Source organism: Alligator mississippiensis, chromosome 11 (assembly GCF_030867095.1).
Source record: "Alligator mississippiensis isolate rAllMis1 chromosome 11, rAllMis1, whole genome shotgun sequence".
NCBI lineage: Eukaryota > Metazoa > Chordata > Crocodylia > Alligatoridae > Alligator > Alligator mississippiensis.
This window is the reverse complement of record NC_081834.1, coordinates 620,441-643,745: the sequence shown is the minus strand read 5'-3', so window position 1 is coordinate 643,745 and position 23,305 is coordinate 620,441. Positions and strand designations below refer to the sequence as shown.

General features: G+C 58.1%; 1 protein-coding gene across 9 annotated transcripts in view; it reads left to right on the top strand.

The window, feature by feature from the left end:
* PPIP5K1 (diphosphoinositol pentakisphosphate kinase 1) overlaps positions 1-23,305 on the top strand; it is a 65,048-nt gene that overhangs the window by 14,601 nt on the left and 27,142 nt on the right. For 7 of the 9 annotated variants that reach the window (XM_059714434.1, XM_059714433.1, XM_019496728.2 and 4 more), the window contains 14 exons: positions 5,176-5,297; positions 5,846-5,947; positions 11,137-11,223; positions 11,547-11,622; positions 11,964-12,073; positions 13,118-13,203; positions 14,185-14,313; positions 15,700-15,821; positions 16,493-16,675; positions 18,082-18,223; positions 18,598-18,821; positions 21,710-21,837; positions 22,179-22,293; positions 22,998-23,105. In XM_059714434.1, coding sequence (XP_059570417.1) covers positions 5,176-5,297; positions 5,846-5,947; positions 11,137-11,223; positions 11,547-11,622; positions 11,964-12,073; positions 13,118-13,203; positions 14,185-14,313; positions 15,700-15,821; positions 16,493-16,675; positions 18,082-18,223; positions 18,598-18,821; positions 21,710-21,837; positions 22,179-22,293; positions 22,998-23,105 — 1,734 coding nt within the window. The remainder of the gene's footprint in view (positions 1-5,175; positions 5,298-5,845; positions 5,948-11,136; positions 11,224-11,546; positions 11,623-11,963; positions 12,074-13,117; positions 13,204-14,184; positions 14,314-15,699; positions 15,822-16,492; positions 16,676-18,081; positions 18,224-18,597; positions 18,822-21,709; positions 21,838-22,178; positions 22,294-22,997; positions 23,106-23,305) is intronic. The other 2 variants (XM_059714436.1, XM_019496726.2) reach the window with 2 other exon arrangements.

Genomic DNA, 23,305 nt, shown 5'->3' with positions numbered 1-23,305 from the left:
AGATCATCCCAACAGCCCGAGCCTGGCTAGGCCACATTGCTTCTCCAGGCCACTTGCCCATCCTGTGTGCTACCAGCATCCCAGGATCATGATTGGGCTGGCTGCCTGTGGGCTGTGGTAGCCTCCCTGGTCACCATAACATCAGCCAGAGGCTGAGTGCTGCGAGTCTCCTGTATACATCAGGTGGCAAAAGGAAGGTCTTGTTGATGCTTCCCCTTGGTGTGTGCCTGCAGCACTGGTAGATGCTGCCTCAGCTAGTTCCCTGCCAGTCTGTCCTGAACTGCCCACCTCGGGAGAAGAGGAATGGCCTCTGGGTGCACCCAGTCCTCCCCTCTTTCACTGGCAGGGTGAAGGACTCAGGAGCAGCCCCAGGGCCCACGGTGGCAAGCGTTGCTTGTTCAGCATCCCTCTTCCCAGCAGTTTGCAGAGGATCGCCTTTAGCCTGGTCCTGTTAGGATGTAGCCAACTGTGCTCCAGGCAGATGGTTTCCTCTGCAAGGCCCAGACCTTGTGTGTAGCTGGGCGTAGGCTCATTCCAGGCCCAGGCACTCACAAAAGGGCAGTGCAATCCCCCAGTCACCCATTCCCTATTCACTAGGCCATTGTAGCAGCAGCCTCTGAGGTGTGGGTGGGGGTACATGCTGACCTCCTGCCCCAGAGAGCTGCTGCCTGCAGACGCTCTGCAATGGGACTTGCTGAGACCTGATCACCGTGGCCCGTCTGTGCACAGTACGTCTCTGCACGTTTCTCCATCTCCCCCTTCCCCTGCTTCCTGCTTGGGAGCTGGGGCCCCAGGGATTCTGCGGAAGGCCGAGGCCGTTCTGCCCCTTGGTTGCCTGAACTGGACACATGGACCTGAGCATGGCTTGTGTACCCCCGATGGGGTCAGCTGCCGGCAGGCTGACGTGATACCGTATTGCCCACCTGCCCCGTGGGGTACATTTTTGGCTAGTATATCCCAGAGACCAGCAGCGATGGTGGACATGGGTTACCCTTTTCTAGCTGTGTGCTCCCGCCCTGGCTGCCCTGCTCCATGTCTGCAGCAGTGCCCTGGGCACTGCCTCCTTTGGTGCCGGCACAGCCACATGGCTCAGCACCTCCCCTGGGCATCAGCTGTGTGGCGGGCCAGTCGGGGGAGCTCCTGTGTTGAGCCTCCCACCTCCCCACGCCCGTCCACCTGCCGGACTCCTCGTGTCTCTCCAGGGGCGCCTAAGCCCTGGCAGACCCCCTTTTGAGCCCCACCGCAGAGTCCGGGGGTAAGGTGCCTCCACCACCCCGAGAGGGGACCTTCTAGGTTCTGTGTCCTCGGGGAAACACAGGCCTAATAGTCCTATGGGTACTCAACCCAATCCAAAGTCGGGGGCCAAAAAGGATATTCTCCCCTAGCCTCCTAGGCATAACTAAACCCACCTCTCAATAAGTCTCCTACACCAGTCACAAAGGAGAACTTTATTGGTTACAAAAGGTAGGGTAGAATAGGGTAAGAGGTAGAGCACTATCGAGGGATTACCGTTGAGCAAAACAGTCTGGCTGAGGTAGCCGTTTGATACGCAAATGCATCGCTGGGAGCTGATGAGCTCTCTAGAAACACAAGTATCATCCAGAAGGTGGTAGAGATCTGGCTCGGAGATTTCCAGAGAGAGCGTTTCAGTTGGATCAGACTCTCTGCCTGCGTCCTGATGCTTGTGCCATGCTGGAAAAATGGCTTCTCCCCCTTCTTGGACCAGGCCCTTATATAGCCTTTCTGACCCCAGCAGCCCAGTCCGATAGAAGCCAGCAGTGCTGGTGACTAGCCAACCAATTTAAAAAGCATCACCAGTTACCTGGGCAGAGGAGCAGGGGCTTCTCCCTCCCCCACCAGAGGGACCGCACCCTCAGCACCAGGCTTTGTCACCTAGGCAGGGAGGACAATCCCCCTTCCCTCAGGAATTCGACCCCCGTGTCCCAAGCTGACCGGGACAGGTCTCTGGAGAGAGATACAGACGGTGGCATTTCTGCCACAAGCTGTGCTGATGGTAGGGCTGGGACCTGTGCTGGCACTGCTTCAGCTTCCCATGTAGGGAACTGCCCTGGCTGCTGTGCTCAGTGTCCCACATGTGCTTGCCCGTGAGGCTGCTCGGCCCCTCTGGCACTTGGCTGGCCTTGCCTCTGCTTAGGCCTTCCCTGCCCTGCAGGGCCACAGGCAGCAGCCAGCTGCTCAGGTGATTCAGCCATCCTGCTCCAACCACTGCCGGACACAGCAAACTGCTCCATGCTTCTGTGCCGTCTCATCCGGCCCAGGTCTCTCTGGGCTCTGCCTTCACCCTGCAGGGCTCTCACAGCCCATGCAGAAGTGTCTCTTCCTCTGCCTTGGCTGCCTTTGTCCTGCCTTCCGTCACCCTCTCTACCTCTCTTCTTCCCCAGCTCTTCGTGTTCTCTCCTGCCTGGAGGGATGAACACGTCTGGGGTGCTGCTGTGCCCTCACCTCTAGAGGCCTCACTCCCAGCCCTGCCAAGGGCCTGTACTAGCAGGGAGGCTGCCTACTTCCCTTGTGCCCAGGGAAAGGCTGAGTTGCTATGCAGAGGGTAAGGAGAGATGAGGCGAGGCAGTGCGCTCAGCTGAGCTGAGGTTGTCCCGGGTGGCCTGTGCACATGGCTGGACATCAAAGCCAGGTGACCTCCGCCTGGGATGGGGCACGTGGTTGTGCAGTGCGGGAATTTGACCTGGGGACAGGTGAGCTGGGGATGCTGTGGCATGTCCCCCACTGGGCACCTGCAGAAAGAGGTTGGGTCCTTTATCTGCAGGGGTTGGTGCTAGGAATCGGGCCAGGAGGGGAGGGCCACCCAGACATTCACAGCGGCTCCATCTGCCCTTAGTCTCCACGCTCGCGCGTGAGGTGGCTGCAGCGTGAGCGTTCAGAACAGGTCCTGCTACAGCCAGACCTGCCCGCCTTTGAGGCTTCATGTGGTGCCCTGACCCTGCCAGGAAAGGCCCCAAGAGTCTCCTCTGCATCCCTGGCCCTTGCGTCGAGGGGGAGACCTGGGAAACGCAGTTTAAGTGCAGCCTGAAGGGAAGGAGCCAGAGCCTGGCAGTGGTGCGACTTCAGAGTCCCATGGGTTGTTCTAGATTCACCTTGTGCCCAGGTTAGAAACCCCGAGGCCACAACGAGCTCTGGCCATGGCTGTGCAGAGCATGCAAGCAAGCAGGAATAGTCCCCCACAGGATTTCCCACTCCCAGGCCATGTGCAGGCAAGAGGGGGTGCTGCTCTGTGACAGCTCAAACGTTGCCCAAAAGGACTGGACTGTGTTATGCCTGCTCTGGCCCCAGCACGCATGCTGCCCTGAGATGGCCCGAGGCAGGCACTGTAGCTGCCCCTATGCCACATTCATTGTAGGGCTTCCTGGTGCAGTTTGCTGCCCACGCTCCCCTGCACACATTCCCATAGCAGAGACGTGATCCAGAGAGCAAGCAGCACAGGTGCACCCAGGAGCCCTGGCCCAGCCCCCTGCACAGCTGTGTCCGTGAGTAGCCATGTCCTGGCATGCTTGCTTACCCCCGGGGTGTGGCTGGAGGGATTCCTCTTCACAAAAAGGGCAGGGAGTCTCCAGCATAGCAATTCTCAGCCCATGGTCACAGCCTCCCTTCGAGGGTGCTGTGCAGCATTAGCACTGAGGAACGCAAACACCTACACATGAGAAACCCGGACGTTTCAAACAGTGCACAGGGTCACACACACCTAGAAGGAATCAGTGGATGGAAGATGGCACAGAATACACCCTCAGCATGTTTGCAGATGACACCAAGCTGTGGGGAGTAGTAAATATGCTGGAGGGTAGAGCTAGGATTCAGAGTGACCTCTACAAATTGGAGGATTGGACCAAAAGAAATCTCATGGGGTTTGACAAGAACAAGTGCAAAATCCCGTGCTTAGGACAGAACAATCCCATGCACTGGTACAGGCAGGGGCCGACGGGCTGGGCAGCAGCTCTGCAGAAAAGGACCTGGGGGGTGATAGGACAAGAAGCTGGACAGGAGCCAGCAGTGTGCCCTTGTTGCCAAGAAGGCTAATGGCATCCTGGGCTGCATTGGCAGGAGCGTTGCCAGCAGATGGAGGGACATGATTCTCCCCCTCTAGTCCGCACTGGGGAGGCCACATCTATTGTCCTGTGTCCACTTGTGGGCCTCCCACTACAGAAAGGATGTGGACACATTGGGGAGAGTCCAGAGGAGGGCAGTGAAAATGGTTGGGGAGCTGGGGGACATGACTTGTGAGGAGAGGCTGAGGGAACTGGGCTGATTTAGTCTGGAGAAGAGAAGACTGAGGGGGATTGAATAGCAGCCTTCACCTCCCTGCAGGGGGGCTGCAAAGAGGATGGAGCTGGACTGGTCTCAGTGGGGGCAGACGACAGGACAAGGAGCAATGGGCTCAAGCTGCAGCAAGGGAAGTTGAGGTTGGATACTAGGAAAAGCTTTCTCACCAGGAGGGTGGTGAAGCACTGAAACAGGCTGCCCAGAGAGGTGGTGGAGTCTTCATCTTCGGAGGTTTTTAAAACAAAGCCTTGGCTGGGATGATCTAGTAGGGGATGGTTCTGTTTGAGCAGGTGGTTGGACTAGATGATCTCCTGAGTGCCCTTCCAACCTGAATTTTCTTTGATTCTTCCTGCGCTGTGGTGTCTCACTGAGTTCTTCCCAGCAGAACAGCACCTCTAGTTGTCTGTAATCCAGGAACAAGTTTGAGTGAAGTGCAGGTGTTTTCTGGGGGGCTGGAGAACCACTGCTCTAACAACATTGTGTACTGGGGCCCCTGGGCACAGTCCTGTCCCCTTCATGAGGTCCTGACCCCAGACAGAATAGAGGGGGGAGCTGAGGATAGGGCAGGGGAAAGGGGCATGCCCCCACAGGAAACTGGTCTCTAGAAGGTCCAAGGATCTCTTGGTGACCCCTGGGGAGCATGCCAAGGCTCCTGGCCAAGGACCAGCCCTGGCTGAGCAATATCTGCCTCCTCTTCCCTTCCCGGGTTTCCTCAGCTTGGTGGAGTGAGGGTGGGTGTTGAGCTGCTCCAGCTTGAGGGGTCTGGGAAGGCCCCAGCGGGGCCATGGGGCAGGGCACTGGCTGGGCTTGTGCTGCTGCATGCGCTCTCCATGCTGCCAGCAAGACCCAGCAGCACACCCACCTCCTTGCTGCCATCTCCTGCAGCAGACGGTCTGCGGCTTCGACCTACTGCGTGCTAACGGGCACTCCTTCGTCTGCGACGTGAATGGCTTCAGCTTTGTGAAGAACTCCATGAAGTACTACGATGACTGCGCCAAGATCCTTGGGTACGTGCTAGCTGGGTGCAGCATCGGGGTGGGGGGAAGGGGGTGGTGAGCTGGCAGGGCAGGGGGCAGGCCATGAGCCAACAGGAGCTGGGGGGTCCATGAGACAGCAGTGCTAGGTGGACTGTGAGCTGGCCATCACCAACCTGGTTCCACTAGCAGTTCCAGGGCACCTTATGCTGTGAGCTCACAGCTGGTGTTTAGCCTGGGACATTGCTGCCATGGGGAGGGAGGGCTCAGTTCTTCATGGCAGGAGGTGCTGAAGCCAGCAGTGCCTCTGACCTGCAGCTCGGTCACCTGGGGCTTCTGACCATGCTGCCCCAGCTGCTGCGTGGGAGATGCCGCGGGTGGGCAGGCAAGCCCTGCTGCCACAGGACCCTAGCACGCAGCACATGTCTGCAGTGCAGCTGTGATGCAGCAGATCAGACCTAGGCGCAGGCCTAGAAGTGCCAGGTATGGCCAGCAGTTGGACCATGCAAGGCGGAGTGGGGACACAGGAGCAGCAGGCCATGGGGCCAGATCTCCCTGCGAGTTGTCTGGGTCTCTTTCAGGAACATCATCATGCGGGAGTTGGCCCCCCAGTTCCACATCCCCTGGTCCATCCCCACGGAGGCTGAGGACATCCCCATCGTCCCCACCACCTCAGGCACCATGTGAGTATGTGCCAGCCGCAACCTATGGGCAGGAGATGGTGTGTCCTGGGCTGGTGAGTCTGTGCAGCCCTTGTGCTTCCCCCGGGGCACATGGTCTGTGTTTCCAACCATCCTTTGCGGGATTTGGCCCCGTGTGGGGCAGCACCAGCCAGGCGGTTGGAAAGCAGCAGTGCAAGTGCTGGGCGGTGTACATCAGAGGTGCTGCTCAGACATCTCGCCCTCCTTGGGGCAGGACTGGGCAGGAAGACCCCTGCTCACAGCACGCTGAGTCCAGAAGAGCAGGTGGGATGTCCTGGTCCTGAGGCCTTAGCAGGGAGCACTGTGGCGGGAGCATCAGAGTGCCACTGTGCAAATGCGTGGGAAGTCGTGCCTGGTGCCATGTGCTCAGGGCCTCATCACTGAGAGGAGGCTGCAGAATTCATAGATTCATAGATGTTAGGGTCGGAAGGGACCTCAATAGATCATCAAGTCCAACCCCCTGCATAGGCAGGAAAGAGTGCTGGGTCTAGATGACCCCAGCTAGATACTCATCTAACCTCCTCTCGAAGACCCCCAGGGTAGGGGAGAGCACCACCTCCCTTGGGAGCCCGTTCCAGACCTTGGCCACTCGAACTGTGAAGAAGTTCTTCCTTATGTCCAGTCTAAATCTGTTCTCTGCTAGCTTGTGGCCATTGTTTCTTGTAACCCCCGGGGGCGCCTTGGTGAATAAATACTCACCAATTCCCTTCTGTGCCCCCGTGATGAACTTATAGGCAGCCACAAGGTCGCCTCTCAACCTTCTCTTGCGGAGGCTGAAAAGATCCAGTTTCTCTAGTCTCTCCTCGTAGGGCTTGGTCTGCAGGCCCTTGACCATACGAGTGGCCCTTCTCTGGACCCTCTCCAGGTTATCCGCATCCCTCTTGAAGTGCAGCGCCCAGAATTGCACGCAGTACTCCAACTGCGGTCTGACCAGCGCCCGATAGAGGGGAAGTATCACCTCCCTGGACCTATTCGTCATGCATCTGCTGATGCACGATAAAGTGCCATTGGCTTTTCTGATGGCTTCGTCACACTGCCGGCTCATGTTCATCTTGGAGTCCACTAGGACTCCCAGATCCCTTTCCACCTCTGTGCCACCCAGCAGGTCATTCCCTAGGCTGTAGGTGTGCTGGACATTTTTCCTCCCTAGGTGCAGCACTTTGCATTTCTCCTTGTTGAACTGCATCCTGTTGTTTTCTGCCCACTTGTCCAACCTGTCCAGGTCTGCTTGCAGCTGTTCCCTGCCCTCCAGCGTGTCCACATCTCCCCATAGCTTTGTGTCATCTGCAAACTTGGACAGAGTACATTTGACTCCCTCGTCCAAGTCACTGATGAAGACATTAAAGAGTATCGGTCCAAGGACCGAGCCCTGCGGGACCCCACTGCCCACACCCTTCCAGGTCGAAGCCGACCCATCTACCACGACTCTCTGGGTGCGACCCTCCAGCCAATTCACCACCCACCGGACTGTGCAGTCATCCAAGTCGCAGCCTCTTAACTTGTTCACCAGTATGGGGTGGGATACCGTATCGAAGGCCTTCCTGAAGTCTAAGTATACGACATCCACCCCTCCTCCTGTGTCCAGGCATTTCGTAACCTGGTCATAGAAAGAGATTAGATTGGTCAGGCATGATCTTCCTGCTACGAACCCGTGCTGGTTTCCCCTCAGCATAATTTGTCCTGCCGGGCTCTCGCAAATGTGAGCCTTGATAATTTTTTCAAAGACTTTGCCAAGGATGGAGGTGAGACTGACTGGCCTATAGTTGCCCGGGTCCTCCTTCCTCCCCTTCTTGAAAATGGGGACCACATTGGCCCTCTTCCAGTCCTCCGGGACTTTGCCCGTGCGCCATGAGCATTCAAATATTCCCGCCGGTGGCTCTGCAATGATGTCGGCCAGTGCCTTATTGGGAGTCTTCAGTGTCTGACACTGGCAGTGGACAGGAAAAAGGGCAGAGGAGGTCAGGCTTGTCCCTGCAGAGTGGAGTGGGTACGAGGGCATGGCTTGTGTGCTCAGCAATGTGGTGCGTGGAAGGGCCAGCTGGGAGCCCCAGCCCATTCCCACCACATGAGCCACCCTCAACGATCCCTTGATTCATGGATGACCTCTACTGCGGCTTACTGATGGGTCTTGAGGTGACTTAAGGGTCTCATTCTTGAGCCATAGACACGTCCACAGAGGTTGCAGGTCTTTCTGCAGGGGAGAGTAGGACTCAGGCTGGGATTCCTCTCTTTTCCCTTCCTCTGCTCTTCTCTGTTTCAAGGGTGAGATGCTTCACCTCAGAATCGCCTACTGCTTGGTTATGGTTGTGGCACCATTGGAGTCGGTTGGCATCCAGCTCCTCCCAGCTCTTGATGTCAGTATCCATTTTGTTGAAGTAGCCTTCTCTGTGTCCTTGTAGTGCTTCCTCTGGCCACTGCAAGATTTCAGGCCACTACTGAGCTGGGAGCAGAGCACTTGTTTTGGGAGTCGAGAGCCGGGCATCCACACACAATGTCTGGTCCAGCGAACTTTAGTGCTTGAGGATCGCCAACTCCATGTTGGTAACATTGGTTCCAGTGAGGATGCTGACGTTTGTGCTGCCATCTTCCCATTTGATGTGGAAGGTCTTCTATGGGCATTGCTGGTGATACCTCTCTAGGCTTGTGAAATGACAACAGCAGGTCATCCATGTTTCATATCCATAGAGTAGAGTTGAGATGATGACAGACTTGGATTTTGGTGCTTTCTGGAGATCGCAGTGAATAAGGACATACTGAAGCAATTTTCCAAAGGAGGCACTTATGTGCTGGATCCTGTGCTGGGCCTCCCCATCAGTGCTCACACTGAAAGAGGTGTCCGCAGAGATAGGGAAAGAGCTTAACTGCCTCCAGGGTTTTTCCCTCCATGGTAATTTGGGGAGGGAGTCGCATTCCTGGCCCGCGGCAGGCTGATAGAACACTTCAGTCTTCTCAGTGTTGAGAGAGAGGCCCAAAGTTTGGTAGACTTCTTTGAAAAGATCCGCATGGTCTGGAGTTTTTCCCTAGTGTATGCGAGGGTGGCGCAGTCACTGACATATTGAAGACCATGGATGATTGTTTTGAGTACTTTTGGTCTTCAAACAAAAACCTCCCAGATTGAAGAGCCCTCCACCTCTGGTATTCACTGTCATCTCTGGAAGGAAGGCAGTCCTTCATGAGAACCTGCATGCCTGTCAAATAAATGGAGAGCAGATTTGGGACAATGACTCCTCCTTGCTTGACTCCAGCTCGGATTCACCTCTGATCTGCAACAAAGAAGCGTCGCAGTCATTTGGTTGTGGAGAAGCCTCGTGACCGTGACATACTTTTCAGGATATCCAGATCTGGCCAGCTCTTTTTCCACAGGGCTTCATTGTTGATGGAATCAAAGACCTTCATAAGGTCAGTGAAGGCCATGTACTGGTCTTGATGTTCCTGACACTTTTCTTGAATCTGGTGGGCAACATAGATCATGTCGGTTGCCCCATGGGATGGTCTGAAACCATGCTGAGATTCCAGCGGGATTTCCTCAGCAAGAGCAAGAGACCCAACTGTTCAGGGGGGTGCGGGAGAGGATTTTCCTTGCTGTGGAAAGGAGGGCAATATCTCGATAGTTCCCACACAGACTTATCTCCTTTCTGGAAGGTAGTCACAGTGTTGGCATTCCTCAGGTCCCCAGGGGTCTCTTCATTGTTCCTAATTCTCAGAATAAATTCATGGGGTCTCAGAACACGTTCTTCACCGGCAGCCGTGTAGCTCTCAGCAGGTATGCCATCTGGTCCAGTAGCCTTGTTCTGGGTTTCCTTGATGGCACACCAGACTTCTAGGGTAGGAGAGTTGAGGAGGGATCCTCTTTCAGGGTCTTGGGGATGGACTCAGTGATGCTATCTGTCACTATTGACTCCCAGTTCAGGAGTGCCTCAAAGTGCTCTTTCCATCTAGCTCGGATAGAGTCAGTGTCTTTGAGGAGTGTCGAGCCATTCTGCGGTTGCAGCAAAGTGGGACTGTTTGAAGTTGGACTGTAGATGGCTTTTCTTGCCTGGAAAAAGGTATGCATATCACATTTGTCAGCAGAGAGCTAGGTCTCCTCAACTTTATCTTGCAACCACTGATTTTTGATTTCCCAGATCTTCCTTTGAGCTTCAGCTTTGAAGAGCGGATGCATCTCCTTCTGCTGAGATGAGGTGTCATCTTGCCAAGCAGAATGAGCCCCTCTCTTCCATTCGAGGGCGTGTTGCTCTCATCAAACCAGTCCTGGTGTCGCCAGGTGGTATAGCCAGTGAATTCAGTGCAGGCCGTATGGACGGCAGTTTTAAACCATTTCCAGAGTTCCTCAGTATTGTCTTCATCTGTGGACAGTGCAGAGAGCTTTTCATGGGGCCGCTGCTGGATCCTCCTAGACCTTCAGGTCTTGAAGAGACTTGATGTTGAGAGTCCTTTGCGTTGTTTTAGCTGGTTTGTGGTGTTTCGGAGCAAGCCAGATCTTCATAATGGATCTGACAAGACGGTGATCACGGGGCCTGCAAAGCTGTTGAAAGTTGCTGGTGCTCTCGGACCTGAGGGAGACGATGCATGGACCTGAGGATGACATGGCCTCAGTAGCATGGCATGGCTGGCACTTAACAGGACTTGAGGTTCCTGTGGAGAACAGGAACAGCCGGTTATAACGGTTGCAAGGAATGTGGCCCTCTTGCCCCGCACGGACGTGACTTGACCTAGGAGCAGGAGGAAACCGACCTTGAGGCGGGTGGGGCAGGAGCTGCTGCCTGCTGCAGGCTTTCTTGCTTAGAAGCAGCTACTGGCTGTGCTGGCCCTGCTCGAGTGGAGCCTGGCCTCTCGACTCCCAGCCGTGCTGGGAAGCCCAGGCTTGTCCTGTTGGACTGTGCCACAGCCCAGAATCTGCCTTCAGCTGCCTCCGTGACCCCTGGCCCAGGCCCCCTGACCTGCCTTCTGCAGCATCTGCTCCAGCATGGATGGGGCAGGAGCCTTCTGCTACCTGTTGTGCACAGCCCTGCATGTCGGCAGGGTCAGCCCAGCCAGGAGTTGGGGTTCTGACCCAGCTGGTCTTGAAGGTGTCCAGCCCTGCCTTCTCCCAGGTCGCAGGGTGGGCTGGGAGCAGGAAGGGCTCTGCTGGGGGAGGCATGTTGTCCTTATGGTTGCCCGTTCTGCCCCAGGATGGAGCTGCGCTGTGTGATCGCGGTTATACGGCACGGGGACCGCACGCCCAAGCAGAAGATGAAGATGGAGGTCAAGCATCCCAGGTGAGGCGGGGAGGGGCGCTTGGGGGGACAGAGGTCTGGGCCCCACCCGGGAGGTGCTGCCCTCAGCCAAGACTCTGCTCACCTGGTGCCGTCTCGCCAGGATTCCCAGCAGGGGGAGCTCCTGGTGACGGCTCGTGCTGCAAGGTCATGGGTCCCTGTTGCTCCCAGCAAGCAGGTCCGGCTGAAAGCACCTGTTCCTCCAGGCTTTGGGGTGGGATGGGAAGGGAGGAGTTCTGCCCTGCGCAGGGCAGCCTGGCTGGGCTCACAGGGAGGACCCTCATCTTGGCTGGAAGATGCACTGGGCCCCTCTGGTCTCGGCGCAGGTTCTTTGAGCTGTTCGAGAAGTACGATGGCTACAAGACGGGGAAGCTGAAGCTGAAGAGACCAGAGCAGCTGCAGGTGAGAGGAGGCCATCTGGGGGCCTTGCATGCAAGAGCCTGGGAGGACGGGGAAAAGCGTCTGCTGCCTGACCCCTCCCTGGGGCCAGGAGGAAAGGCCATCTCCCGTGGGACCAGCAGTCCTGACCATGGCCATGGCAGCTGGGTAGATCTTCACAAACAGCCAGCAGGATGACTGGGGGCTTGTCTTGGGGCCTGAGTGGGTATGAAAATAGAAGCTGTGGGGCCTGGGAGGTGGGTGGCTGTGGGCTGGTGTAGCTGTCTGGGGGCCGTGGCCGCTGGGGCAGTAGGTGTGGGAGTCCGTGGGCTCATGCTGACTCATGGCATCCATGGTCCTGACAGGAAGTGCTGGACATTGCGCGCCTGCTCGTGGTGGAGCTGGGGACACAGAATGACAGCGAGATGGAGGAAAGGAAATCCAAGCTGGAGCAACTGAAAAGTGTCCTCGAGATGTGAGTCAGGACAAGGTGGCTCATCTCAGCCCAATAGCCAGGGACGATATGGCAGCCGTGGGTGGGGGGACTGCCAGAGCAGTGCACGGCTGGCATCTGCCCAGCTGGCCCCAGGGGCACCAGGTCAGCTGGCAGCAGTGCCCCAAGGAGGCAGCACTGGCCCCAGGGCACCACGGGCCCATTTCCTACTGTTGTGGGCACTGAGGGCCAGCACCTGTGGGGTGCAGGAGCAGCTGTCCCCTGGGCACATAGCACTCGCAACCCAGGCCTCCACCCTAGCAGGGGGACCACTGCAGGCTGTTGTAGCACCAGGCACGCAGAAAAGACACCATGGAAAACCCTGATGAGCCCAGGGCCCAGGCGTTGGCTTTTGTGCTGCCCAGAGCATCTTATGTGGCCAGAACAACAGGCCCCAGGGGATCCTGGAATATCCTACAAGTAGGAGCTTTGCTCTCTCCCTTTTGGGCCTAGGCGGCACTTGTTTGTCGTCACACTGCCCATCACGTGCTGTGGGCAGAGCGTCTGTTCCCTGCTCAGTCTGTCTCATGCTGGGCTTGTACCTTGAGCGCAGGGGAGGGTGCAAGCTGGCAGGTGTGTGAGATCCAGCACTCCTCTGGGCAGCATTAGCTTGGCTGGCTGCTGAGCACAGGAGCCTGTCTCTAGTTCGCATGGGGGCACGAGGCAGCAGGACATAGTGTGCATGGGGTTAGTAGACAGGGCTGAATTAACACATAGGTAAATGAGGCACATGCCTAGGGCCCTAAGTGAAGAAGGAGCCCAGTTGTGCTTATTTTATGTATTATAATTATTGATTGGAAAAAAAGTAGGGGCCCAGGAGTGTGTTTACCTAGGGCCCACTAAAGGGTTAATCCAGCCCTAGTAGCAGGTGAGGCCTTGGCTGCTCCATGGTGCTGGGTGAGCATCCCTGTGAGCCCTGGCCAGGCTGGGCACATGGGGGCATAAGAGCCTGCACACTGTGCTGTGCTGCTGGGTCTCCGAGGATGGGCTGAATTGAGCCTCCGTGCATTGCTGTCCCCATGACAGGTATGGACACTTCTCTGGAATCAACCGCAAGGTGCAGCTGACCTACCTGCCCCATGGGCACCCGAAAGCTTCCAGTGAAGACGAAGGTAAGGGCCTGAGCCTTGCCCTCCAGCTGAGGGGCTCTGATCCCTGTGCCTGCACCCAACAGGGTTGTGCCGGCTAGGGCGGGACCCCAGGACTGCTGTACCACTGTGCAGTGCTAGCCAGGAGCACTAGCCACTCCTCCCCTTGGCTGCTATCCCTGGGCTCGTGTCCTCAGGATCTGGGATCCACTCTCTTGGGCAGCTTGGGGCTGCCGCTCTGTGTCCACAGTGCCTGTTTTTCCCCTGAAAACTGGATCCTTTCTGTCCAGACTGGTGCTCCCAGCTTTGAGGCTTCACCGCAGTCCCTGGGGAAGCTTTCAGTGGGCCTGAATTGAGCCCAGGCTGACTCCTGCCCTCGCCTGCAGGTCCATCAGTCCTGGAGCTTGTGCCTGAGGCTTGCACTGCTATGACTTCATAGATTTCGTAGACATTAGGGCTGGAAGGGACCTCAAGAGATCGAGTCCAGCCCCGTGCCCCAAGGGCAGGAAGTCAGCTAGAGTCAAAGGATCCCAGCAAGATAAGCATCCAAACACTTCTTAAAGGAGTCCAGAGTAGGTGCCTGCACCATCTCTGGAGGGAGTCTGTTCTAGGCCTTGGGGGCTCAGACAGTAAAGAAGCTTTTCCTTATGTCCAGCCTAAAATGGTCTTGGAGGAGTTTGTAACCCTTGGACCTTGTCATCCCTTGGGGTGCTCTAGTGAACAGGCATTCCCCCGGATCCTGATGTACTTACAGGCTGCCACCAGGTCACCCCTGAGCCTGCGCTATTCCTGGCTGAAGAGTCCTATGGCTCTCAGCTTCTCTTCATAAGGCCTATTCTCTTGTCCTCTGATCGTGCGCGTGGCTCTCCTCTGGACTCTCTCAAGCTTCTCCACGTCTTTCTTGAATTGTGGAGCCCAGAATTGGATGCAGTACTCCAGCTGCGGCCTCACCAAGGCCGAGCACAGCAGGAGGATGACATCCTGACTGCCTCTTTGTCTGTGCAGAGGCCCGCAAGGAGGCTGCCCCATCACTGCTGCTGGTGCTGAAGTGGGGGGGAGAGCTGACCCCAGCAGGACGCGTCCAGGCGGAGGAGCTGGGCCGGGCCTTCCGCTGCATGTACCCTGGTGGCCAAGGTGAGCTCCCCTTGGCGGGTCCATCTTGGGTGACATGCAGTGCCAAGGGCAGGTTGTTCTCAGCAAGGGCTGGGGACAGTGCTGTTTTGATCCCCCCCTCCATTGAGCCCCGTGCGGCCCAGGACCCTGCTGGCATGCTTATCTTGTGTGGGGGAATCCTGCTCCCTTTGCACCTCCTGAGGCAGCTTTACAGTCCCACACATGGCATGCTGGACTCTCACACGCAGGCAACGATTTGGTTATCCCTGCTGCTTGGACACGTAGGCATGCACTCACAGGCCTAGCAGGTGTGGTTAGCTACGTGCTGGCTAGGAGCAGACACAGCTCCATGCATGTGCTGGTGTCTGTCCTGAAGCCTGTGACTAGGAGAAGGATCCTCTTGCATTTTGGCCCCAGAAACAGAGCAGTTCAGGCAGTTGCCTTGTGTAGGGTCCCCTATAGCAGTGGTTCTCAACCTTTTTTGTACCAGGACCCATTTGTAAAACATTGATGGTTAGTCCTGTCCCAGTAAATAGTTGAAGTAGAAAACAGCCCCCTGGCCCTGCTGGTACCCCTCACTCCCCACCCCCCCGAGGCCCCAGCCTCCCAGTTTGTGGAACAGAGAGTGGGTGTGTGGGCTGGGGGGGCATGTGTCCACCCCCCAACTTGTGCCCCCACAGGCGGCACAGGGCTACAGCCTGACTGGACCGGCACAGGTATGAACTGCCTTCGTGGCTCAGCAGGCAGGACTCGGCGCAGGAGGGCAGAGTGGGGCAGTGAGACTCATTGCTGCCACTGCTGCCGGAAGTCCTGCGCCAGCCACGCTGCCAGCAGCGCAAGTAACTGGGGGAGGGAAGGCCACGCTGCCCTTACCTCCTCCTGCCGCCATCCGCTCATGCACCAGGCTGCAGCTCTGCCCTGCCACCGTGGCCTGGCCACCTCCATTGCTCCTCTTCGGCCATGGCTCTACCCCAGGGAGGAGGTGGGGTGGCAGGCAGTGTTGCCTGTGCCCCCCTACGCCTCTAACACATTGTCTATGCAGGCTTAGAAGTTACTTCTTGTCCTGTCCCCTGTAGCCAGAAAGAATAGTCTGTCGTATTTCTTTAACCCCTTGGAGCTGGTTTGTGCAGCTTCCCCTTTTTGCTGCCGCTGCTGCGTCTGTGGTTGGGAGGATGGGCCAGTCCCTTTCTGCGGCAGGTCCAGTCAAACCACATCCATCAGCTTCTCCCTTTGGCACTTGGTGGGTAGTGCTGGCCTCCCCCAGCATCGCAGCACCTGAGGCTGCCCATGTGTTCAATGAGCTGAGCCCAGAACTGCAGCTGCAGTGATCCCCAGAGAGGCTGGGGCTGGTGCATGGGATGAAGGCGGATGCACCTGGATGCGGGCTGAGCCTGCTCTGTGTTCCAGGGGACTATGCTGGCTTCCCAGGCTGCGGCCTGCTGCGACTGCACAGCACCTACCGCCACGACCTCAAGATCTATGCTTCGGATGAGGGCCGTGTGCAGATGACGGCTGCTGCTTTTGCCAAGGTTCTTCCACTCGGCACACTCCTGCCTGGCAGCAAAGCTCCCCAGACCTCCGTTGGGGCTCCCCCAGGGACAGTGGTTTTCCTTGAGGCTGGCCCAGCCAACATGGGGGGGAGGGGGTTCTTCTGGGGGACCCTTCACTGTAGCTCCCCATTACCATGGTACTGGGGATCATCTCACTTGTTCCTGGGGCGCCCTGATGGCCGCTGTGCTGGCAGCCCCAGGCATCCCTTTCCCAGTCAGCTCCTGGGATGGAACTGCCTACCATCAAAGCAGCTTTTAAACTGGCCAGCCTTGCTGCCTGGGAGTGAGGGGCTGCTGGCCATGGCTGGCGAGGGGTCTCCTACAGTGGTGTGGGGGAGGTGGCCGGAGTCTACTGTGACAGCCAGCCAAGGGGAACTTCTTCTGTAGCTCGACTACCAAGGGGCTTACTTTGTGCATGCAGAGCAGAGCAGTGCATCTGTGTCATGCGGCTCTCAGGTGCTCAGCTGCCCAGTAGCTGGTTGTGCCCTAGCCAAGATGCAGCCAGAAGGCAGCCTGTGTGGGGCGTTGCTGGGGCTGGCAGAAGAGCCCAGCCTGGGACTGTTGCCCCAAGTCCCCCCCAGCATCGGGCGACAGCAGGAGAGCTGGTCACAGTGGGGCCAAGCTGAGCCATGCCTGTGCTGCTGTTGCAGGGGCTGCTGGCACTGGAGGGGGAGCTGACGCCCATCCTGGTGCAGATGGTGAAGAGTGCCAACATGAACGGGCTGCTGGACAGCGACAGCGACTCCCTTAGCAGCTGTCAGCACCGTGTGAAGGCCCGACTACACGAGATCATGCAGAAGGACACCATGTTCGGTGATGAGGACTACGAGAAGGTAACATCTCCTCGCCACTGTGGTCAGGTGGGCCCACAGGTGCCAACATGTACAAGGGCACCCCAGCAGCCCTGAGCCAGCCCAACGCACGGGTGTGAAAGGCAGGGGTGGGTACCAATTGCAGGATGGGACTGAAGGGCAGGAGTACAGTTGTAACCAGCAAGGCTTTATGGAAATGGGTTTGTCACACAAACACAGCACTCTGAGGTCATGGGCTTGGCTGACAGTGATAACGTTGAGGCGTTAGACCTCTGAGCAGATATGACCTGGGATAGTGTGATCTGTGCATGGCACGAGTCTCTCAAAGCAGCTCATGTTCAGAGAAGGTCCTGCCCATCAGAGCACGGGCTCCTGGAACAGCCCCCCCAGGAGGAGCGAGGGAGGCAGAAACCCCCCTGTAGAAGATGGAACTTGATAAGCTCCTGAATGAGGCCAGGCTACATCCTGGCCTGTTGCAGCAAGAAACTGGGCTTGGTGACAGAGCAGGCCTCTCTGTCTCATGTCTTCATCTTGGGCTCAAGAGTGTCTGGTGATGTCAATGCAGATGTGACGCAGCCCTGAGCTGTCAGGGTCTCCCAGAGACGCACTCTGGGTCTGTGTAAGCTTACTGGCCCCCACTGCACCAAAGGGGCATGCCCCAGATATTGATTGCCCAGAAATCACAATGCAATACAGGCACTTTTGTCAAACAATGGGTAAAACAAAAGGGCTTATTGCGCAGAAGGAAAAAGTGGTCAAATGCTCTGAGATAGTGAAACAAAACAAAGTGCCAGATCTCTTCCCCTATGCTTGGACCACCACCCAGCCCTCCTGAGCTTTCTGTGAAAATCCCGGGGCCGCCCTCCCCCCTGTCTCAGCCAGCTGCTTCCCCCAGGGACCTCCATCTGCCTCCTCACAGGAGCCCTCTCCTCACGGTCACTCTTTCCAGAACATCCCCCACTGTCCCCACCTACCTTCAGGGGAGCTGGAGAATCCTCTCGAGTGTTTCTGTCTGTGGCTCTCATCCGTCCAGCCCCTACGTGCTCCACGTGGAAACTGAGCTTCTTGTTCCTGTACTGATAAACCCCCATCAGCGCTTGTCTCCACCAGTTCTGTTGCGTTAGGAGCAAAATCTGGGCTTTCCAGTGTGGTGAGATTCTGCAGAATCTCTCTGCAGCTGGGTTCGGGAGGGGTGGTCACGAAGCGTTTCTGTTGCGACCAGAGGCAGCAGCATGGAATGGAAACGGTTCCGCCCCTGACAGTATTGCCTGGGTCTTTGTGGACAGCTGTCATGCCTGCGGTGGGTGGGACAGAGGGGGCAGCAGGCAGCCTGCAGCACCGAGGGGAGCAGGCAAGTGTTTCTGCTGGGACGTGGCTGGAGGCGCAGTACTTGGGGATGTCGACCTCACCGAGCTGCTTCTCTGCAGCTGGCGCCTACGGGCAGTGTCTCGCTGACCAACTCTATGGCATTCATTCAGAACCCCGTGGAGGTCTGCAACCAGGTCTTTGCCCTGATTGAGAACCTCACCACCCAGATACAGAAACGGTTGGAGGATCCCAAATCTGCAGGTGAGCAGCTGGGCTGGGAGGAGAGGGTCTGGGGCAGAGCTTGGACCCCTGCTTCTGGGGACCAGAGAGCTTTACAAACAGGCATCTGCAGCCCAGAGGCATTGGATAGAGGCCTGGGAGAGGCGAGACTAAAGCTGGAAGAGAGTGGCCAGGCCTGAGATGAGCAGCATGGTCCAGGTGGGTGGGAGTGGGAAGGTTCTTCTGTCTGGAGCTGTAGGGCAGCGGAGCTGGCTTCTGCCTTTGAGCTAGCAACATGGCAGGCAGTAGCATGCAGAGGGGTTTGGCATGACTCTCATCCATCCCCTCTATCCTGGGGCCACCAGTCCCCACACATGTCCCACATCAAAGTGATGTGCACTATTGCTGCTCTGCAGACCTGCAACTGTACCACAGCGAGACGCTGGAGCTGATGCTGCAGCGCTGGAGCAAGCTGGAGCGGGACTTCCGCATGAAGAACGGGCGCTATGACATCAGCAAGATCCCTGACATCTATGATTGTATCAAATATGATGTGCAGCACAACGGCACCTTGCAGCTGGAGGGCACAGCCGAGCTCTTCAAGCTTTCCAAGGCCCTGGCAGACGTGATCATCCCCCAGGTATGCTGCAGCCCCGTCGACTCCTCCTGCAGCCTCCCAGGGCAAGCAGGACTTGCTCTCTGGAGCTGGAGTGCCTGGCATGAAGCCCAAAAAGGGATGTGTGCTGGGCCTCTGCTGAGTTCCTGGCAAGGATGAAACATCCGTTACTGCCAGTGGGGGGCTTCACTGTCGTCACCCCATGGGGGGGACAGTGGGGAGGAGCCTTCAGGCCTTGCTTGTTGGGTCTGGCTGTCCAAGTCTCTCACTGATGTCAACCCCCACGGGCCCCGGGTAAGTCCATGCCCACCGGGCAGGCCTGGCTTTTGTGTCTCTGGCTCCTTCTGGAGCTGAGGCATGGAAGGAGCCAATACTACAGCCCAGGTGAGACATCAGAGCATGAGGCCATGTGCTCTGGCCCTGGGTGCAGTGCCCCGAGCAGGAGGGCCCATAACATAGCAGTGTTTCTTAGCCTGTGCTGGGTCGTGCACCGATCTCAGCTGTGCTGCCCTGTGCCCATGCAGCCCCTCAGTAGCACACTCCTGGTGCTCTGCACATCTGGGGAAAGAACTTCCCCTTCTGCTGCTCCACTGCTCAGACCCTCCTCAGCACGTGAGAAGAGGCGGTGGATCCATTCCTGTATGGCCTGAATCCTCAGCACTGACAGGTGGCTCTAGAGGGCCTAGGATTCAGGGAAGGAATCTGGGGGACTCTCCTGGGCTCCCAGCCTTCCCTGGAGGCTGATCTGCCTGGTAGCACTGGGACCTGACTGGATGCTGGGCCCAGGGCTCCCTGGGCACATGGGCTGAGCTGCCCTTTCCCCTTCCTGCCCTGTTACAGCCTGAGGTTTTCCCCAGACCTGTGGATCTGTCATCCCTACTCCATAAGAAGCAGCCCCGGTCTTGTCAAGAGCTGCAAGGATGACCTCAGCCTCGGAGCCCCATAGTCTTTAGAAATCAGGCTGAGAAGGTGTGCCTGGCAGCCTGCACAAGGGGAAACCTGCAGGCATTGAGCTCATGCTGAGCACTGCAGGTGAGGCTTTGCCAAACATGCTGCACTGCCCTTGGCCTGGCACCATGACTGTGCTGATGGCTCCGGGCCTCTGGGAGCAGGGATCCAAGGCAGACTGGCACTGATTGAGGGCTGGAGCCCAGAGAGCTGCTACTTGTGTGACGGTAAAAGGAGTCATTTCAGGCACGGTGCCAGCGTGGCTCCATTGTGAGCACACAGCACTGTGGAGCCAGTGCTAGGGACCTGGTGCCAGGGCCCCTGGCAAACACGGCCTCTGTTTAGGGATGGCAAGTGCCTTGGACTCTTGGACAGGTACCCTAGTGGCACCCCCTGCCCAGGAGCCTTTGACTTTGCTGGAACCAGGGTCCTGGGGCTGAGCAAAGCTTGGTCTGTCCTCTGGGCTCTTGTCCCACTGGATGAGGGTCTCCTCTCCCCCACGGCCTGGTGCGAGTCCTGTTCCCAGCTTGCGGCACAGCCCAGGAGGTTGGCTGTCACCCAGCACCAGCAGTTGGGCTGTGTGACTTGGAGCAGACTGGCCCAGCTGGCAGCCTTGCAGGGTGGCCCAGCTCTCACCTCGCCTTCCTGTAGGGAGCAGCACAGAAGCAGCCCGGAGCAAGGCAGATGCTTCCCCATCCTGCTCCATCTTGAGCCAGGCCAAGATGCCCCCTGCTCCTTGCCAAGCTTTCACGACTCGCTCTCCCTGGCGCTGCCAGTGCCAATACCTCACCTGGGCTTGGCCCCACCCGCACACAGCGCTGGTGCAGAACCCTCCTGGCCCGTGCCCAGAGTGCAGGTGATGCAGGCCTCACTCTTTCAAGGCCCTGCCCAGCTGTTCTGCAGTGAACTGGCTCTTCCTGGGTGCGAGTGGGAGGCAGCCTGTACTCAGCAGTGGGGCGTAGCACTGCACATGCCCATGCTGCTGTCATTGCCAGGAGAAGTGCAGGGCTGTGTGCAAGGGTCTCTCACGAGCCAGACCAAGTATCCAAGTGCATCAGGCTGCACGTAGCAATGGCGCAGCCAGAATCTCCCCAGGGATGCAGCAGCTTGTGCAGCCACCCCTGCAGTGCTCGCGGCAGGACACTACTGTCTGTAGCTGCCCGTGACATCCAGCAGACTTCTCCAGGAAGCTCCCTCAGTGTGAGCAGGGCAGCTCTTCTCCCTCCCTCCACCTGATGTCTGTGGGGCTGATCCTCCACCCGTGCCCACCCAGGCAGCTTGCTGACCACACGTGGAGACCTGCTGAGGCTGCTTGAGGCAGTAATGAGGGCTCCGTTCCTGTCCTGGACTCCTTCCTTGGGGGCTTGGCCTCCAGGAGCAAGGACCTGTTGGTGCCCGGCGCTTGCCAGGGGAGGTCGGTGCTTAGGCATGTTTGCATTGGATGCCAGAGCTGAGCACATGCTGCTGGTGCCCTTGAGGCCCCCCGGGCAGGGGCAGGGCAGGCCACTTACCACACTGGCTTGTCAGGCAGGGCTGCTGTGGGGGTGAGGTGCAGGCTCAGCCCATGGGCGCTCTAGGCATTGGCCCTGGAAGTGGGAGATGTCACACTGAGTGCTCCCTCCACCCCCAAGTGCCAGCCACCACCGGGCAGGGGCCCTCTCCCCGCACTCTGGTTCGCTCCCAGCCACCTTCCCCACACCCTCCCGGTCTGGTTCAGAAGCCAAAGCTAAAGGGAGGAGCTGGGGGCAGCCAGGCCTGCCTCCCTCCAGGAGGAGCCTTAGGAGTAGTAAGGGAGCACGCAGCCTCTGGGAGCTGGCATTGCAGAAGAGCCTGGGCCTGCCACAGGTCTGGGCATGCTGCAGGAGCTCTCGGGGCCTGGGCACAAGTAAGGGGACCTCTACCTTGTGCACAGCCGAGGCCTGGGCCCCAGCTCAAGGCTGGACTGTCTCTTCTCGCTGCTGCAGGAGTATGGAATCAGCAAGGAGGAGAAGCTGGAGATCGCCATCGGCTTCTGTCTCCCCCTTGTCAAGAAGATCCAGCTAGACCTGCAAAGGACCCACGAGGACGAGTCTGTCAACAAGCTGCACCCGCTGTAAGGGCCCCGTTGCAGTGGCGTAGGGGTGCAGAGTAGCGCTGTCTGCCGGGGGCAGGGGGCCACACAGAGGCAGGCAGTGGTAGCGGGCGGGTGCATGCTTGGTGCTCCTGTCAGTGCCAGCAGGCGCTGGGGGAAGGGAGGCCATCTCTGGCCTGGCGTGGCAGCTCTGGCAGGGGCTGTGGCAGCTCCTGCACCCTTTGCTTGCTCAGCTGGTCCGGCACTGGCCCCTCGTGGCTGCCACAGATGCCTCTGCTCAGTGTCTCCTGTCAGGCACCAGGAGGTGACGATATGGAGCCCAGGCACAGGGTGACCAGCTGACACCAGTGGGTTTGACTCAGGTATTCCCGAGGGGTGCTGTCGCCTGGCCGCCATGTCCGGACACGTTTGTACTTCACCAGCGAGAGCCACGTCCACTCCCTGCTCAGCATCTTCCGCTACGGTGGGCTCCTGGATGTAAGTGCCCCAACCTGCCTCTTCTCACTCAGTGGCCAGTCCCTGCCAGATGCAGCCCCTCTGAGCTCAGTGGGAAGCCCAGGCGAGTTGCTGCTGTGTGAGCAAGAGTGATGGCTGCTGTTTTGAGCAGCTGGTCCTGCTCTCGGGGAAACTCAGCTGCTGTCAATGGGGGCAATGATCCCCTGGAGGAAGTGACCTGGGATTGGGGATGTGGGGGAGAGGGATAGGCAGCCAGGCTCTGGAGCCTGCACCTGTCTTGGATCTGTCCTTGGCAGAGACTAGGCCTTGGTATGCTGCAGCTCCCTGGTGGTCTGGCTAGCTCTGCATGCACCTGCACTCCCTGGGGCAGGAGCAGCCCTGCTTTGCAGACACCTGCTGGTACCTTCTGTCCTGTCTCTGGGCATTGGCTCTCAGGGACCTGGCAGGTGTCAGCGCTCGTTTAGCAGGGCCTTTTGTCCATCATGGCACAGTGCAGCAGGCCTGGTGCCTCTCCTCAGGTGTCAAGTGTCCCGGTCCTCCATTCAGTACCTGTTCCCTCACCCTGTGCCACCCGTGCTCCTCGCCGGTCCCCCAGAGGCACAGGCTTGCTGCCTGTGCTCCTCCTTCCACATGAACCCATGTGCATGGCAGCTCAACATGGAGGGGAGCCTCCTTAGCTCCATCTCACTGGTGTCCGTGTTGCTTGTCCCGTGTGTCTGCATCAGGAGAGCAAAGACCAGCAATGGAAGAGAGCCATGGACTACCTGAGCGCCGTCTCAGAGCTCAACTACATGACCCAGATCGTGATCATGCTCTACGAGGACAACAACAAGGTGAGAGCATGGGGGTGAAGCTGCCCTGCTTTGATGGCCGGCTGTTGTCCCCAACTGGATTCATAGATTCATGTTTCCATTGTGCTGCGGAGGGGAGCCCCAGGGACACTGGCTCCCGTCACACCCAGCAGCAAGGTCCCAGCTGATCTTCCAGGGTGAGGAAGCCGTGTCCAGGGCAGACCTGCTTCCAAACACGAATG